Genomic DNA, 17,985 nt, shown 5'->3' with positions numbered 1-17,985 from the left:
GGTAGAGGTTGAAAGCGAAGAATACGTATGGTTTGGGCTGTGCTGTGTTGTGTGTATTTGTGGGACAGTGGAAGCCATCCATCATGCAGTGGAGATTCTAAGCATGGAAGTCAGGAGGGCTATGGCTTATTCAGCTTTGGAAATCATCTGATGTCACTGACCTGTGATGATTTGAGACCAGGTGAGCTGACCCAGAGAGAGAAGAGGATCTGATGCTTAGGTAGTTAGTGCCAGGGAACAAGAGCCAGTGGAGGTAGAAAAGGAGGCATCTGAGAAAACTGAATAGTTTAAAAGATGGAAAGGAATCACAAGAGTTGTATTTAAGACTAAACAAGGGAAAATAGCATTGCAAAAATAAGAAATTCATCAACCAAATGGTGACTAAGAATGATTAAAACTGAGCCAGGGCTCTTGGGTTTAACAATGAGAGATCTTTAGTGACCTTCAGGAGAACAATGGCAGTGGGATGGTGGGAATGGAAGCCAGGCCAATGTAGGCAGAGGCATGGATCTGAGCTGAGGAAGCAGAAAGACCATGGTTTGGCTGTGACAGTGGGAGTGAGGTGAGGTAGTCATTTGAGAAGGAAAGAGACTTAAAAGTAAAAAGGAACTTTAAAACATTAATATATTCAAATTTCAGGTATGCATATATACATCTTTATATGCATACTTATCAAAAACGTGAGCCTGTTGTGGGCGGAGGGGGTCCTGTCTGGTGCAGGTGGGGTGAGGTTTTGGGGAGATGGAGCTTCTGCCTGGGCAGTCACGGCAAATGTTTTCACCCTGACACAGGCAAGCAGAGGGCAGATTGTGTCTGCAGGTGCTTGCTCGCTTCTTCCTTTATCCCTGGAGTGGCAAAGTGTGAATCAGCAACGATGAATGTTTGTAAGCCCCTAGTGAAAGCTGCTTTGCAGGCCTAGCCTCCTTCCACGATTCCTTGGTGAGAGCTTCCAGATGTGAGACTGCTTCTGTTGCACAACTTCTTTTTCCCTGCTGTTGCTCTATTTATTTTTAAGACATAGAATCTCCTTAAAAGGAGATAGAGATTGTTATTGGAGTGACTCTGTCGTGATGCAAACATCTCCATCCTTATGACCCAGGGAACGTGGTCAGTGTTACAGACATCCTATTGTCTGGATGCATGTTTCTACAGGTACCTGGCAGAGGCTCTTCTAAGAACAGTAGCGAGTTGATTCCAGCACACCTACAGACTAGTCTGTTGTCATGCTTCTGAACAACAGAGTAGTGAGCCTTTTATATCTAATATTTAAAGTTATTAGTGGTTCCATTTTTTTCATAGCATGGGAGTTTATGTCAGAGTTTCAATGAGCTAAAATTACTGAATAATTCACGGTATTGAAAAATCATATGCTTTCTTAACAACTAGTTTTTTTTTTCTAGAAAGTTTTTATTTAATAAATATAAATTTCATAGGTACAACTTTTGGATTATAGCAGTTCTTCCCCCCACCCAAACCATCCCACCTCCTACTCCCTCTCCCATCCCATTCTTCATTAACATTCATTTTTAATTATCTTTATATACAGAAGATTAACGTTATACTAAGTAAAGATTTCAACAGTTTGCACCCACACAGACACACAAAGTATAAAGTATTGCTTGAAGACTAGTTTTACCATTTATTCTCTTAGTACAACTCATAAGGACAGAGGTCGTCCTACATGGGGAGCAAGTGCACAGTGACTCCTGTTGTTGATTTAACAATTGATACTCTTATTTATGATGTCAGTGATCACCCAATGTCATGAGTTGCCAAGGCTATCAAAGCCTCTTGAGTCCACAAACTCTGACATTTATACAGAGCCATAATCAAAGTGGAAGTTCTCTCCTCCCTTCAAAGAAAGGTACCTCCTTCTTTGATGCTCTGTTCTTTCCCCTGGGATCTCACTCACAGAGATCTTTCATGTAGGTCATTTTTTGCCACAGTGTCTTGGCTTTCCATAGCTGAAATGCTCTCATGGGCTTTTTAGCCTGATCCGAATGCCTTAAGGGCTGATTCTGAGGCCAGAGTGCTGTTTAGGGCATTTGTCATTCTGTGAGTCTGCTGTGTGGCCTGCTTCCCATGAACAACTAGCCTTAAGATTGCCTGATAAGCATTCATTTTCTGCACTACTTGTGTTTTGGATAAAATTTAAAGCTTTGTACAATTCCATTCTAGGCAGATGTAGAGAGCTTCCTCTGTCTAATTTTATTTATTTATTTATACTTTGTTTGAAAGAGACATAGAGACACACAGGAAGAGATCTTCCATCTGCTGGTTTAGTCCCCGAACGTCCACAACAGCAAGGGGCTAGGCCAAGCCCTCTGCTTCCCTCTACTTCTCAAGTGCAGACAACAGCTGGAAGCGGACCAGACCAAAGCCAGGAGCCCAGAACTCCATCTGGGTCTCCCATGTGGGTGGCAGAGACCCAGGTTCTTGAGCCATCATCTGCTATCTTCAGGGGTGTACATTAACAGGAAGCTGAATTTCCAGCAGAGGTGGGACTCAAACCCAGGCCCTCTGATATGGGGTGCAGGCATCCCAAGCAGAGTCTTACCTTCCATGCTGACCACTGCCCCACTTCTGCTTAGAAAGCAATATACTTGATGCAAGAAGGGCAAGAGGCAGTGTCAAGAAGGGTTTATCAAATTATGATGAGGGAGGGGAAGTGACCTGTGCTGACTGGGAATAGGATTGGGGCAGTTCAGGAGAGGTTGAGCAGGTAATTTTCATTTGCGTTATTAAAGGTAAATAAATTGAGTAGGCGATATGGTCCCAGATGGTATGAAAAAATATATAGTGTTTCAAGGGAAGAGAAACTGATAATGGTATCATTTTAGAGATTCTGGATCTCTCTTGAGAAGTCTAAGTCCTATGGGGCTAGGTTTTTGACTATCAGAGAAAGAAGTTACAAGTAAGCAAGAATAGAGATGTATGTCTGAGCGTCAGGGGTTAAGAAGCTGCTCGGGACACCTGCATCCCATATGAGGTACCTGGTTCAAGTCCTGCTTCTGATTCAGTTTCCTGCTGATGTGCCTTGGGTCCCTGCCAACCAAGTACAAGACCCAGATTGAGTTCCAGGCTTCTGATTTTGGCCTGCTCTACTCCCTAGCTGTTGCATGCATTTGAAAAGTTGGAGGGAATATCTTTCAAGTAAACTGCAAATAAATAATAAAAAATTAGGTAACAATACATATATAACTGTAAAAGTAGTTGTAACTTGGATCTTGAAAAAGCACTATGTGTGAATGCATTTCATGTTGCTTGTATATAAAATTCCCCTTTGTACCTTGAAGTTTTTTCACTTTTTATCTTAACTAGTTGTTCCCTTTTACTTGTTGATATTCAGATTGAGAAGGTTTGTTGGTAGATAAATAGAGAAATTTTAAAACTCCACAACCTCCTTCTAAAAGATAACATTTTCTCTTAGTAAATCTGTGCTTTGTTCTAATTTTTCGTCTGTATTCAGGTAGCTATACCACATGCTCAGGTAATCTGTTGGGACAAAGGGGTAGAAAGGAGGTGGGGTGTGGAACTGAGATTGGATTTATATAAGAGCAGGATTTTATTAGTGGCTTCTGGGATTGCTATTGTGACAAGTCCATTTGCTTCTGTCCCAGCCTGGGAGAGAGAATTCCCTTGGTTAGGTGAGTCTGTAAGTGAAATTAGAATAAGTTTCCTGGAACAGCCAAGGGCCTCACCCTAAGCAATAGCTTAAGGAAGCAGATACGGGCCAGTTCCCAGTGAGTCACAGCCCAACCCTTAAGCTTTTCAAGGACCTTTGTTCCTGAGATCTTTATCTTCAGGCCATAGCTCACCCAGGACCATTGAGCGATCCCCACTCAAGCTGCCTGATTTGATAAAAGACCTTGACCAGGATTTAGAACTCTAGCTCTAATACAAATCAGCAGGTGACTTTGGGAAATTATGGGGCCATTATGTGGCTCAGGTCCCTCAATATAAAAAAGAGGGAGATTTGGTTACTGCATTTCTAAGCTTCTCCCTTAGTGTAAAATTCTGTAGTATGTATCTAAAACTGGCATCTTTCGCCTCAGCAGCTTGCCTTTCTTTCTTTTTATTTTAATTAAGGTTTATTTATTTGAAAGGCAGAGCAGTAGAAAGACACAGAGAGAGATCTTTTATCCACTGGTTCTCTCTCCGAATGGCTACAACATCCAGAGTTGGGCCAGGCAGAAGCCAAGAGCCAGGAACCCAATCCAGGTCTCCCATGTGGGTGGCAGGAACTCAACCCAATTACTTGAGCCATCCCTACTGCCTCCCCGAGTTTGCATTAGCAGGAAGCTGGAATTGGGAACAGTCCAGGCACTGCAGCCTGGGACACAGGTATTCTAACGTGTGGCCTAACCCACTAGGCCAAATACCTGCTCCTTGTATTTGCCTTTTTTTTTTTTTTTTTTTAACAGGCAGAGTGGACAGTGAGAGAGAGAGAGAGACAGAGAGAAAGGTCTTCCTTTGCCGTTGGTTCACCCTCCAATGGCCGCCGTGGCCGGCGCACTGTGGCCAGCGCACCGCGCTCATCCGAAGGCAGGAGCCAGGTACTTATCCTGGTCTCCCATGGGGTGCAGGGCCCAAGCACTTGGGCCATCCTCCACTGCACTCCCTGGCCATAGCAGAGAGTTGGCCTGGAAGAGGGGCAACCGGGACAGAATCCAGCGCCCCAACTGGGACTAGAACCCGGTGTGCCGGCGCCGCTAGGTGGAGGATTGAGCCGCGGCGCCGGCTGTATTTGCTTTTACAGAACCTTTCTGTGTTCCTCCATAGAGACTGGGTAATCCACTGCAGAGCTCTTATCTTACAGATAGGGATATTAAAACTCGGGGAAATCATTATTTTTATTCACAGTAAAGGTCAAACCTGTGTAAGGGATAGCACACTGAGACTAGAACTCACCGTGCTCGCCCACAGGCTCCTTCTCCACTGTTGGAAAATAGCCCAAGGTTTCCAAGGCTCTTCCTATGCTGGCCCCATTCTGTCTCTTCCTATCTTATCTTCAACTTCTTTTGCACCTAGAGTCTAACTCACTCCCTAAAGGTGCTAATGCTTTTCCTCACACTGAGGTGCCCTTTTCTTCTCCTGTGCTCACTTTGTTGAAATTCTGTCTATTCTGTAAGTCCCAACTCAATTCAGGTTTTTTTTTTTCCCCTTCTTTCCCACCAAGCCAGAAAAGCAGGTGGTATAGCAACCCTGGTAGATTAGGAGCACTGCTGGGGCAGGGTCCTCTCCCTACATCTAGAAAGTAGGTATTCAGAAACCTGGTGCCAGATCTATCAAGAAATCAGGTCCTGGAGCTGGCACTGTGGCATAGCGGGTTAACGCCCTGGCCTGCAGCGCTGGCATCCCATATGGCCGCCAGTTCTAGTCCAGGCTGCTCTTCTTCCGATCCAGCTCTCTGCTATGGTCTGGGAAAGCAGTAGAAGATGGCCCAAGTCCTTGGGCCCCTGCACCCATGTGGGAGACCTGGAGAAAGCTCCTGGCTCCTGGCTTCGGATTGGCGCAGCTGCAGCCATTGCGGCCAGTTGGGGAGTGAACCAGCAGATGGAAGACCTCTCTCTCTGTCTCTACCCCTTCTCCGTAACTCTGTCTTTCAAATAAATAAAATAAATATTAAAAAAAAGAAATCAGGTGCTAACTATAGCTATTGTGGTACAGTGGGTTATGTTCTTGGCTTGGAATACCTGCACGCCATATCAGCATGCTGGTTCAAGACCCAGCTACTCCACTTCAAATCCAGCTTCCTAATAATGCATCTTGCAAGGCAGCAGATGGTGGCTCAAGCGTTTTGGGCACCTTCCACTCAGATGGGAGACCTGGATGGAGTTTGGGGCTCCTGACTTCAGCCTGTCCCAGCCCTGGCTATTGCAGGCATATGAAGAGTGAACCACTATGGCGACCCTGTGGCATAGAGAGTTAAGCTACCCTCTGCAGTGCCAGCAACCCATATGAGCGCCAGCCCAAGTTCCAGCTGCTCCACTTTCAATCCAGTTCCCTGCTATGGCCTGGAAAATCAGCAGAAGATGGAGCATGTCCCTGGGCTTCTGTACCCATGTAGGAGACCCAGATGAGGCTCCAGGCTCCTGACTTCAAGCCAGGCCCAGCTCTGGCTGTTGCAGCCATTTGGGGAGTGAACCAGCAGTTGAAAGCGCTCTCTTGCTCTCTCTCTCTCTCTCTCTCTCTCTCTGTGTAACTTTGCCATGCAAATAAATAATATATTTTTAAAAAGAGGCTTTTTCCATATGTTTAAAAATAAAAAATGAACCAGTAGATAGATTACTCAGTTGTTGCTCTGCCTTTCAAATAAATGATTTTTTTTTTTTTAAATCATGTGCTGTGGTGGACATTTGGCCTAGTGGTTAAGACGCTCACAGTCTACATCAGGACTTGAGTTCAATTCCTGGCTCTGACTCCTGACTCCAGCTTCCTGTTGTTGCAGACCTGGGAGAAGCAGTGGTGATGCTTCAAGGAGTGATACTCCTGCCCCCATGTAGCAGCCTTGTGTGGACTTCCTGGCTCCCATTATCAGCCTCTGCCCAACCCCTCACTATTGCAGGCATCTAGGGGGTAAACCAGCGGATGGGAACTCTTCTCTGCCTTTCAAGTAAATAAGCAAACAATTTTTTTAAAAAGTCATGTATTGAGGTTCTAGTGTTGTGGCATAGCAGGAAAAGTTGCCACCTGTAATGCCAGGATCCGATGTGGGTGCCAGTTTGTGCCCCAGCTGCTCCACTTCTGATCCAGCTCCCTGCTAATGGAGCTGGAGTGCAGCAGAAATGGCCCAAGTGCTTGAGTCCTTGCCACCCACACAGGAGACCTGGATGAAGCCCCTGGCTCCTGGCTTTGGCCTGGCTCAGCCCAGGCCATTGTGATCACTTAGGGACTGTACCAGTGGACGGAAGATCTCTGTCTCTCTCTGTGTCTCTCCCTCTCTCTATGTAACTCTGAGATTCAAATAAATAAAATAAATATTAACAAAAAACACATATTTTGGCCTGCATTGTGTCATAACAGGTTAAGCTGCCACTTGCAGCACCAGCATTCCATATGGGCAGAAGTTTGAGTCCCTGTTGCTCCTCCTCCCACCCCTTTTTAAGATTTATTCATTTATTTGAAAGACAGAGAGAGAGGTCTTCCATCCACTGGTTCACTCCCCAGATGGCTGCAACGGCCGGAGCTGCACCAATCCAAAGCCAGGAGAGAGGAGCTTGTTCCAGGTCTCCCACATGGGTGCAGGGGCACAAGCACTTGGGCCATTCTCCACTGCTTTCTCAGGCCACAGCAGAGAGCTGGATCTGAAATGTACCAGCTGGGACTCAAATGGGCACCCACATGGGGTGCCGGCACTGCAGGTGGCAGCTTTATCTGCTATGCCATAGCACCAGCCCTGCTGCTCCACTTCTGATCCAACTCCCTGCTAATTCACCTGGGAAAGCAGCAGCAGATGTCCCAAGTCCTTGGGCCCCTGCACCCAAGTTCAGGACCTGGAAGAAGCTTCCAGCTTCTGGCTCCAACCTGGCCCAGGCCTGGCCATTGCAGCTGTTTGGGGGAATGAACCAGTATGTGGAAGATCCCTCTCTCTGTAACTTTGCCTTTCAAATAAAATAAATCTTTTTTTTTTTTAAAAGATTTATTTGAAAGCCAGAGTTACAGAGAGGCAGAGGCAGAGAGAGAGGTCTTCCAGCCACTGGTTTATTCCCAATTGGCTACAATGGCCGGAGCTGTGCTGATTCGGAGCTAGGAGCTTCCTCCAGCTCTCCCACGTGATGCAGGGCCCAAGGACTTGGGCTATCTTCTATTGCTTTCCCAGGCCACAGCAGAGAGCTAGATTGGAAGTGGTGCATCCGGGACTCAAACTGGTGCCTATATGGGATACTGGCACTGCAGGCAGTGGATTTACACACGGTGCCACAGCACCAGCCCCTAAAATAAATCTTTTTTAAAAAAAGCCATGCTTTGATCCTCAGCTTTATCTGTTTCTCAGGTGCTAATCATGTTGCTAAGAAGTAAGAGTGTGCCTCTGAAAGAAGTGTGACCAGGGTGAAAGTGAGAGCCACTCAGTGCTTAAGTATAAGGTATGCCTTACATCAAGGTGGATGTTCTCACTTTGCTTGGCTATCTGGCTGAGAGTAATCAAAGCCATTGACTTAAACATGGGAATTAACTCCTTTTTCTGGGTACAGCACAGTGGCATACAGGTTAAGCCACAGTCTGCAGTGCCGGCATCCCACATGGGCCCTAGTTTCAAGTCCTGGCTGTGCCACTTCTGATCCAGCTCCCTGCTAATCCACCAGCAGCAGAAGATGGCCCAAGTGCTTAGGCCCCTGCACCCATGTGGGAGACCCGGAAGAAGGTTCTGGTTCCTGGCTTTGGATCAGCCCAGCTCCAGCTGGGGAGTGAACCAACGGATGGAGGACCTTTCTCGCTCGCTCTCTCTCTCTCTCCCCCCCTCCCTCTCTCTCTCTCCCTCCCTCCCTCCCTCCCTCCTTCTCTAACTCTGCAGCTCTGCCTTCTAAAAGAATGGATAAGTCTTACAAAAAAAAAAAAAAGATGGGAGCAACAAACAATTCAGATTAACTGAATTATGTAAAACCACAAGCCTCCATCTGCAGCGCTTGAGTATCTTCTACTGCTTTCCCAGGTCATCAGCAGGGAGCTAGGTCAGAATCGGAGCAGCCGGGATGTGAACCAGCACCCATATGGGATGCTGGCTCTGCAGGCAGGGATTTACCCACAATGCCACAGTGCTGGCCCCTGCTTCCATGTCTTTTGCTCACTGGAGAAAAGGCTGACCAGTGTTTGTGAGTCTGTCAGTTATAAAGTGGAGAACAGTTGTCATGTATTATGTGATGCCCTCAGGTTTATTTATTAAAAAAAAAAAGGTAGATTTAAGGTTATTTAGTCCAGGAAGCAGATAATATTTTAAAAAATTTTTATTGCTTCCTTATACTGTATCAGGGTCTTTTCTTTGTCTTATTTATTCATCATAAGGATACTATGAAAAATCCAAGTTTTAGGGAAAGGAATCCAAATTTATGTGTGAGGCCAATACCACTTACTTTAGACATATCTATCTCTTACAGCAGACATCCTGACCACTAGAGTACTTGTTCTGTGGTGCCTTCCAACCTGGGGTTAAAACAAATAGATTCACACAAATAGTAAAGCTGTACATAGATTTCAAAATTTTGGGCACAAAAATAAACTCGCCTTTTAATTCTGTTTTTCCATAAACTTTTTAAAAATGTTTATTCAAGAGGTAGAAAGAAAAAGCTTCATTCCTCAAATGTCTGCAACAGCTGGGATTAGGATGGGGCTGAAGGAGCCTGGAAGTCAATCCAGGTTTCCCATGTTGGTAGTATAAACCGTATATTCTACCAGATCAGTTATGCTCTGCGGCTGTCAAAGAAAGCTACAAACAGTACTTCAAAAAGTTCAAAGAAAAGAGTGGGCAGTTGGCCTAGCAGTTAAATGCTGTATCGGAGTACTCATTTGAGTCTCAGCTCCTCCACTTTCCATCTAACTTCCTGCTAATGCTCCTGAAAACAGATGATGGCCCGAGTATTTAGGTCCCTGCCACCAGATGGAGTTCTGAGCTCTTGACTGCTGCCTGGCCCAGCCCTGGCTGTTGTGGGTATTTGGGTACGTTGTGGGTATCAGCAGATGGGGAAGATCCTTCTCTCGCTCTCCTGCTCTGCTCTTTGAAATAAAAAAATCAATATTTCTTTTTTTTGACAGGCAGAGTGGACAGTGAGAGAGAGAGACAGAGAGAAAGGTCTTCCTTTGATGTTGGTTCACCCTCCAATGGCCGCTGCGGCCTGCGCGCTGCGGCCTGCGCACTGCGCTGATCCGAAGGCAGGAGCCAGGTGCTTCTCCTGGTCTTCCATGCGGGCGCAGGACCCAAGCACTTGGGCCATCCTCCACTGCACTCCCGGGCGACAGCAGAGAGCTGGCCTGGAAGAGGAGCAGCTGGGACAGAATCCGGCGCCCCGACCGGGATTAGAACCCGGTGTGCCGGTGCTGCAAGGCGGAGGATTAGCCTAGTGAGCCGCGGCGCCGGCCAAAAAAAAATCAATCTTGAAAACACACACACACACACACACACACACACACACACACAGAGTTCAGATTAATGGATAGAGACTACTTGAGGCAAAGATATGGCTTTATGTATTCTTTAGTTTGAAGAGATTTTTTTAATTTAAAGATTTATTTATTTTTAAGTCAGAGTTACACACAGAAGGAAAGGCAGAGAGAGAGAGAGAGGTCTTCCATCCTCTGGTTCACTCCCCGATTGGCTGCAACGGCCGGAGCTGCGCTGATCCGAAGCCAGGAGCCAGGAGCCAGGAGCTTCTTCCGGGTCTACCACGTGGGTGCAGGGGCCCAAGGACTTGGCCATCTTCTACTGCTTTCCCAGGCCATAGCAGAGAACTGGATTGGAAGTGAAGCAGATGGGACTTGAACTGGCGCCTAAATGGGATGCCGGCACTGCAGGTGGCGGCTTTGCCTGCTACGCCACAGCACCAGCCCCTGAAGAGATTTTTATAAAATTCAGTTTAGAGATTTTATTTTCTGAATTGAAAGTACATTATGTTTCCCCCAATTGTTTAAGGGCTTTAAAATACTAAGAATTATAAAATCAGCCAGTGCTAATAAATTATACTTGAACACATTATCTCCCTAAGTCTACATTAAAACCCTTTAAAGATAGATATTATCCTCATTTTTCAGCTGAAGAAACTAAAACTGAAAAATTACATAATTTGTTCAAAGTAACAAAGTTGTGATTTTGCTGGAATCTGTCCCACCTTAAAGCCCTTGCTCTTCTAATACGCCATTCTGTGTACTCCTATCTCTCCCCAACACCAGGTGGCCAGTGCCACAAAACTTGTGGGTAGAGGGCAGCCAAAAGAAACTTGGATGCAGGTAGAACCTACTTTGGATCTGACTCTTGTGAGAGGCTGATTGTACCTCTCCTGGGATGTAATTCAGTAGAGGAGAACATTTCACTCCAAATGTGACTTTGGAACAGACTTGGGTTCAGGAAAAGGCCAGTTAGTATCTACACAGTAGGATCAGTCATAAAATGATGGAACTGGAAGGGACCTTAGAGATCATCTTGTCTAACCTCCTTTTGTAGGAAACTCCAGCCCAAAGATATTCAATCATTTGACCAAGATTACACAGTTTCGGGGAGAATCAGTAGAAAAGTATAGTGTTCTAGTGTAGAGTTCTCTGTTCTCTACTTATACCACACCACTGCCAGTCCCTGGATGCTGGAAAGTCCTCTCCTGTGTCTAATGTTTTGCTTTTCTTTGTTGCATAGGTATTTCAGTATCTGAAGACAAGATGGAATCAGCTCCATTTAATAGACGGCAATGGACTTCGCTATCACTGAGGGTAACAGCGAAAGAACTTTCTCTTGTCAACAAGAACAAGTCATCGACCATTGTGGAAATATTCTCCAAGTAAGTGCTGAGCCTGGTCCAAGAGGACCATCTGTGTGGAGCGCATGTTGCCATCTGTCAGGGAAATTGTGAAGGAAATACAAGTACGAAGGGGCCTTACTGAGCACTCCCTGGATTTTGAGCACCGTGGAAGGCACTGTGGAAACAGAGGATGGTAACAGTAATCAAAAGACATATTCTCTGCCTTGGAATTTTTGTTTAGTTGGGGAAAGAAAAAGTTACAACAGACAATTATAATAAACATAATTGCAAAGCAAAATATCAACAAGGGCAAAAGGAATAGAAGTGAGGATGGGATAAAGAGAAAGACCATCATGAGCAGGAGCTGAGCAGGAAGGCTTTCTGGTGGAGATGAATTTGAACACAAGTTTTTTTTGGTTGAAGGGGCTGGTAGGTACACTTTATACCTGCATTTTTCTAATCACTATTTACATGGCTGTTTAGATTTAAATTAATTAAAATTAAACAGCATTTACAATTCAGTTTATCAGGTGCATTTGTTGCATTTCAAGCACCTGATAACCCTTGGCTGCCATCTTCAACAGCACAGAGACATTTCATCACTGGGCAAACTTCTGCTGAACAATGCAAAACTGTGCTCGCCTGGCTGCATGTTTGGGAAATCAAGGTTTTTTGGCACACAGCTGCGCGCATTTGTGTATGTCTATGGCTGATCTTGTGCTATAACGGTAGAGTTACAGTTGCAACTGAGACCATATCACCCTTACAGTCCAACATATTTACTGTCTGGCCCTTTAAGAACAAAGTTGCTGACCCCTGCTCTGGGTATGAGGGCCCCATTCTTGTGTGTTTTATATCCCTAGTGTGTAGCTGTAGCCCAATGACTAGCATAGAGACATCAGCAGATGTTCAGGGGCCGGTCTGTGTCAGTGATGTGCCTGAGTTGGTACACACATTGGCCAGTGGAGATGCCGTGGTAGGGAGGAGCCTTGGACAGGCAGTAGGCTCGCCTTGTGCGTATAGACTTTGCGAGTAACAGGAAGCTGCTGCACATTTTGTAGAAGAAAGCTGGTAAAGATGTGAAGAAAGTGATTCTGGGAGCTGTGTCAAGGACACAGTGAAATACCAATAGGGAATTTCTGTTATCTGCAATGTCACCTTTTCTTCAAGAACAAATCCGTCAAACACCTGCTATGTGCAAAATGCTGCCCTTCCAAATTGTTGACCTTGGTTCCTACTTGGTGCAGTGGAGGTCAAGGTGAGACCACATGGCCCTTTTACTGTCTGCATTATATATTTTTACATTGCAGTAATTTTTATCAGAAATAAAATCTAGGAATTAATTTTTATTTTTATCAGAAATAAGAGAAAATCCATAAAGATATGTCAGATGGGGGAGGGGGGATAAAGCTACTAAAACTTAATCCTGACCTCAAGGAATTAAACAATATAATTTAGGTCTCCAGACTTTCCTGGTCTTAAGGATCACCTAGGGTTCTTATTGATAGCATGGTTTTCCAATTACCTATGGTGGTATTTAAAAAAATTCTCCAAGATGTAGTGTCTTAAAATAATGACAGCATTTATTTTATAGCTTATGAATCTCCTGTTTGGGCCGGGCTTGTCTCTGCTGTATTCAGCATGAACCATGGTAGCTCAAAGGTGGAGGCTATCATCCAAAGACTCCTTGCAGTCGGGTGGTTGATGTTGACTGTTATCTGGGCTCTCAGCTGGGGGGCCGTGGTCATAACATCCACACATGGCCATTCCATGTGGCTGTTTGGCTCGGTGACTGGATTCCAAGGGCAAGAGTCCAGAGCCAGAGGCAGGGAAAGAACAAAGGAGGAAGAGAGCTGGAATTTGGGTTCCCTGGAAGTCGTCCACTAATACTCTGGTCACCTTTTATTCATTAGAGGTGAATAAGCCTGGCTTATTTTCAGGAGAAAAGGAATTCAACTCCGCCTTCTGGTGGGAGGAATTTTTTTCCAGAAATGTTTTAAAATCATCCTATATGACTTCCCAGGCTACTCCTCTGCAGATTCTAATTTGTCTGGAATGGGGCCCAGGGGCTTGTTTTAAACAAACAAACAAAAAAAATGATTTTTAGCTTCAGGGAAGTTTGGGAAGCACTGGGAGTGGAATAGATGGTCTTAGGAAACCTAGCAATAAACTTGAATATGAAGTAGAGTGAATACAGTTTAAGACAGGAGGTTCCAGCAAAGGATCATGGAAGCTGAACACGAATAAAGGAATCAGGGATCAAACCAGCTGGCATGGAGACGTATGAAAGGGAGAGGGACCGGTGCGGTTCAGTTAGGGCCAGGTGGCCTTGAATGCTGTGCTAAGGTTAGGGTCTTGTTGAAGGTTTCCACGCAGGGAGAGTGTCAGGATCAGACTTACCATGCTTCTCACACAGTGTCAAAGGTATAGCGGAAAGGTAAGGGATCGATAGCACGGAGGCAATTGATGGAGCTCTCTCCGGAGCCAAAGTGAAAGCTGTTGAGTGTGGGGCACCAGCGCGGGGAAAGGAAGGGAAGGATATGAGGCGGCGTTGAGATGTGATTGATGAGATTTGGAAACTCCCTGTTCTGCGGAAAAACTTCTACACATTCTTGCCCTTTTTACCTCCATCCCCCACTCTGCCATCCCCACCTGTCTAACTAAAATTGGCTTTCCCTTTTCATGGCTTCTGTCTCTGAGTAGTGGCTGCCTGCTCTCTCTGCACATGCTTCCCTGAAATATGCTGGGCTGGGAGCTTAGGTTGCTACTCTTCTACATCTCCAGTGCCATTTCCCGTGCACTGTTTTCCATGCCCACTTCCATATGTCTGCCTATACCACACTGCTGTCTTCCCCTTCATTGCAGAGGTGTGTCACCTCTGGGATGAGCTCCCTGCCTTCCTTGGGGACACTAACTCCCAGCCTCATTTTCCTCTTTATGTCTCTCTTTCTGGGTGAGGCATATTTTCCTTGTATAGACTATTCATCATCACTCCCTCCTCCAAGTGCAAGCAGCAACCCCCAACATTGTGGCACCCAACAAAGAAAAACAGGAATACAGGAGAAGACCCAACAAGACAAAAAGCCTGCACATTTCCAGATGCCCCCCACCCAGGTCCAGTGGCACCCCCATGAAGAACCACTGGCCCATATTGTTGGACCTGTGTGATACTTTGGACTCATAATTTCTTTCTTTCTTTTTTTTTTTTTTTCAAGAATTTATTTACTTGAAAGGCAGAGTGTCAGAGAGAGAGATCTTCCATCCACTGGTTCTATCCCCAGATATCCACAATGGCAGGAGCTAAGCCAGGTCAAAGCCAGGAGCTCAAAACTCCATCTTAGATCTCCCATATGAGTGGCAGAAACTCAAGTACTCAAGCTGCCATCCAGTGCCTTCCCAGGCACATTACAGGAAGCTGAACTGGAAGCATGGAGTGGCCAGGACTTGAACCCAGGAAGCGGCTTAACGTGCCGTGCCACAATGCCCACCTGAAATTTCTTGATCTTCCCTGCTTCTTCAACCTGCACGTTGTTTGGCACACTTCCGCTTCCAGTCTCAACCTTATCCTTCTATGAAATGACCCATTCAGAAATCCTATTAGAGCCTCCTGGTCTTCCACACGTTACATTCTCTTACTCGCACTAGCCCTGGGCTTTGACCTCACCAGCACACCCTGCTCCACACCCTGCTCTGGACATCAGCCCTCTTCCTGGCTTCGCTTCATTCCTTGCACTTCAGTGAGGCACTCACCTCTTCCTCAGTGCCTCTCACTCTTCATTCTGTCCCTCTCCAGCCCAGCTGCTTCTCACAAGGGCTTGGGTCCTGCAGTAGCACTGAGGAGAGGAAGTTGGAAAAGGCTGTTCATTGCAGGGGCCTTTTCATCTTTCAGAAAGAAAGTACAAAGGGACCTCAGAGGTCTCGTCTTCATAGCATAATGGGTTAACTGTCTTTCCCCATAAAGGTTACTAAGGGCAAATGGCAATTATGCAAAATTGTAAATCCTGAACCCATTCAGCGGAATCAGTGCACCAGGCAGCTTGCTAGACATCTGAGAGGAATACATACTATTTCTAATTCTAATAAACACTCTGTGAGGAGGGATATTTATCCCTGTTTCATAGTTGAGACAAGTGAGATGTAGAGAAGAACATACACAGTTAATGTTTAGGCTTGTTGCTATTTTTTTTTTTTTTTTTTGACAGGCAGAGTGGACAGTGAGAGAGAGAGAAAGGTCTTCCTTTTGCCATTGGTTCACCCTCCAATGGACACCGCACCAGCGCGCTGCAGCCGGCGCACCCGCTGATCCGATGGCAGGAGCCAGGTGCTTCTCCTGGTCTCCCATGGGGTGCAGGGCCCAAGTACTTGGGCCATCCTCCACTGCCTTCCCAGGCCACAGCAGAGAGCTGGCCTGGAAGAGGGGCAACCGGGACAGAATCCAGCGCCCCAACCGGGACTAGAACCCGGTGTGCCAGCGCCGCAAGGTGGAGGATTAGCCTAGTGAGCCGTGGCGCCGGCCGGCTTGTTGCTATTTATTACGTTTCTTCTGATGTCTTATATTGAAGAAGAGTAGAGTTTTATCTGGTAGACTGTGAGATTGGTGGGGACATTTATTCCAGAGGAACGGAAGGGAAGGGCACAGATGTGGGGCAGTTAATATTATATTCTTTTTTTTTTTCAGTACCAGTAAATCTTGATTTATTCATTGCATTTCCCCAGGGAAAGGAGAAGGGATGGGGAGAGTCAGCATATGTATTACAAAGCAATTAGAAAATGGGAAAGGAGGAACCCAGTACAGCAAAAATCAACCTTCAAATACATACTCCCCAGTGATGGGGTCACCAAACCCAAGGGGGCTTATATCTCCTGCAGTTCAGGAATGGGGGGGGTCAGCCAAAGAACAGACGCAAGCTTTCCTACCCTCCTTCCCTCCCGCCCATAAATTCAAGATTTCACACAAAGCTTTGGTTTCTAGCAGTAAACATGGAGTTACATTCGTCTGTCTCCTATCAAACAATCTTATGGCCACTTTGACGTAAGTTTCTTGCACCTGCATAAAAGTTCCTGAGTGACTTGGATGTACATTCATAGTCCCCTTCTTGATCTCCAAACCCCTTTTCTACACAGAAGGTGCCCAATAGCTTCTGTTCTTTCAGATAAATTGAGGTCTGACCAATCCAAATGCATCAGTGTCTTAAGTCTTTGGCATGAGTCCCATCAGGAAATGGTCTTGACTCAGGAGATTGGGAACAAGGGGCGGAGCTTCCTATTTTGTTCAGGATTTTTGTATGAATCCTTTGCGTTCTATTGCATTTGTCCCATTTCAACACAGTGAGGTAGGTTGCGGTGATCTCTCAGCATGTACATGAAACCCCCTTCTCCTTCAGTTACCATGACAGTAATCACTACAGTCACAGAGCAGGACACTGGCTCCAGACACCACCACCGAGGCTCTCACTTATGGGTCTCCCTGGAAGCCTAGAATTTGGGAAGGTTAAGAATTTTTTAGTCCTTGCTTCATGTTCACTCCTGGACAGCACAGGATGGGTACAGGGGTATTGGTCTTCAACTCATCCTTACCAGCTCCCATTTTTCACACACGCGTGTGTGCACACAAACACACACACCCTGTTGTGCATAGTGGGCCTCGCCTAAATCTGGTTGATGAAGGATGGCTCTGTTAAGTGAAGCAAAAGACCTGTGTCCTAGGATCAAGCAGCCCTGACCATGGCTTCCTCTCTGGGCGTTTCAGCTGGCGTGGCCCGTCTGACTTCTCTGTACCGTCTTTTCCTGCCCAGACTAATTTTCAGTCTTCCGGGAGGAGGAGCTCAATCATGGGGCAACCCCATTAACACTTCATCTCCCTGAAACATTTTCAAGGTGGAGGGGGTTTCAAGAGGACACTGTGGCAAAAAAGCCAGCTCCAGTTGGCAAAATGAGGTAGTTCAATAAGCTGTGCACTCTAAATAGTTGCTCTCCATGGTGATAAAAACAACAAAAAGCCTTCCTGCTGTGCAGACCTGGAGCTGCTGCGGACTTATCCCTGAGATTGCTCATGTACCTGAGAACACAGTGCAGGAATGAGGGACTTTGATTAAAATATACAAAAATACAAACCCAGACTATTTATATTAAAAAAAAAAAAAGTTCAAATGCACAAGATACATCATTCGCACATAGTACAGTTGGCATCCTGGAGAAAGTGGGACCCAAGGTGCAGTTATCCAAGGGAGCAAGTAAATAAATCGCATTGGCCCAGAATGGGGTCAGGAGTGAGCTCAGGAGCAGCAGGTCTGTGACTGTTCCCCTAGCCACCCTTTTTGCCAATCGTCAGAACCCACGGCTTGGGACAGTTCCCAGCACCCTGTCCCAGGATCGAGTTATGAGGAAACAAGATGTGGAAAAACCCTGCCTTCGTCCCGAGAGTCCCTCCCACAGGATGTAGTGGTTTGGGGGTTGGGTCCAGGAATCTGGTCCCACAACCAGTCTTCTCACCCTGGCTAGGGAAGTATTCCATATCCTTCCTTCAAAGGAAAACTTCCCCCAT

At 46.0% G+C, this 17,985-nt stretch overlaps 1 protein-coding gene across 9 annotated transcripts in view; it reads left to right on the top strand.

The window, feature by feature from the left end:
• LIMA1 (LIM domain and actin binding 1) overlaps window positions 1-17,985 on the top strand; it is a 99,063-nt gene that overhangs the window by 21,941 nt on the left and 59,137 nt on the right. For 7 of the 9 annotated variants that reach the window (XM_051846276.3, XM_051846273.3, XM_089308317.1 and 4 more), the window contains exon 2: window positions 11,339-11,480. In XM_051846276.3, coding sequence (XP_051702236.3) covers window positions 11,362-11,480 — 119 coding nt within the window. In that variant the 5' untranslated portion in view covers window positions 11,339-11,361. Of the gene's footprint in view, window positions 1-7,996; window positions 8,088-11,338; window positions 11,481-17,985 lie in introns of all 9 variants that reach the window. The other 2 variants (XM_089308318.1, XM_089308316.1) reach the window with 1 other exon arrangement.

The sequence above is a fragment of the Oryctolagus cuniculus genome, chromosome 11 (assembly GCF_051225735.1).
Source record: "Oryctolagus cuniculus isolate XC-2025 breed Fujian yellow rabbit chromosome 11, ASM5122573v1, whole genome shotgun sequence".
Lineage (NCBI taxonomy): Eukaryota > Metazoa > Chordata > Mammalia > Lagomorpha > Leporidae > Oryctolagus > Oryctolagus cuniculus.
Note: the sequence above shows the minus strand (reverse complement) of the source record. Positions and strands in the feature narration are given on the sequence as shown.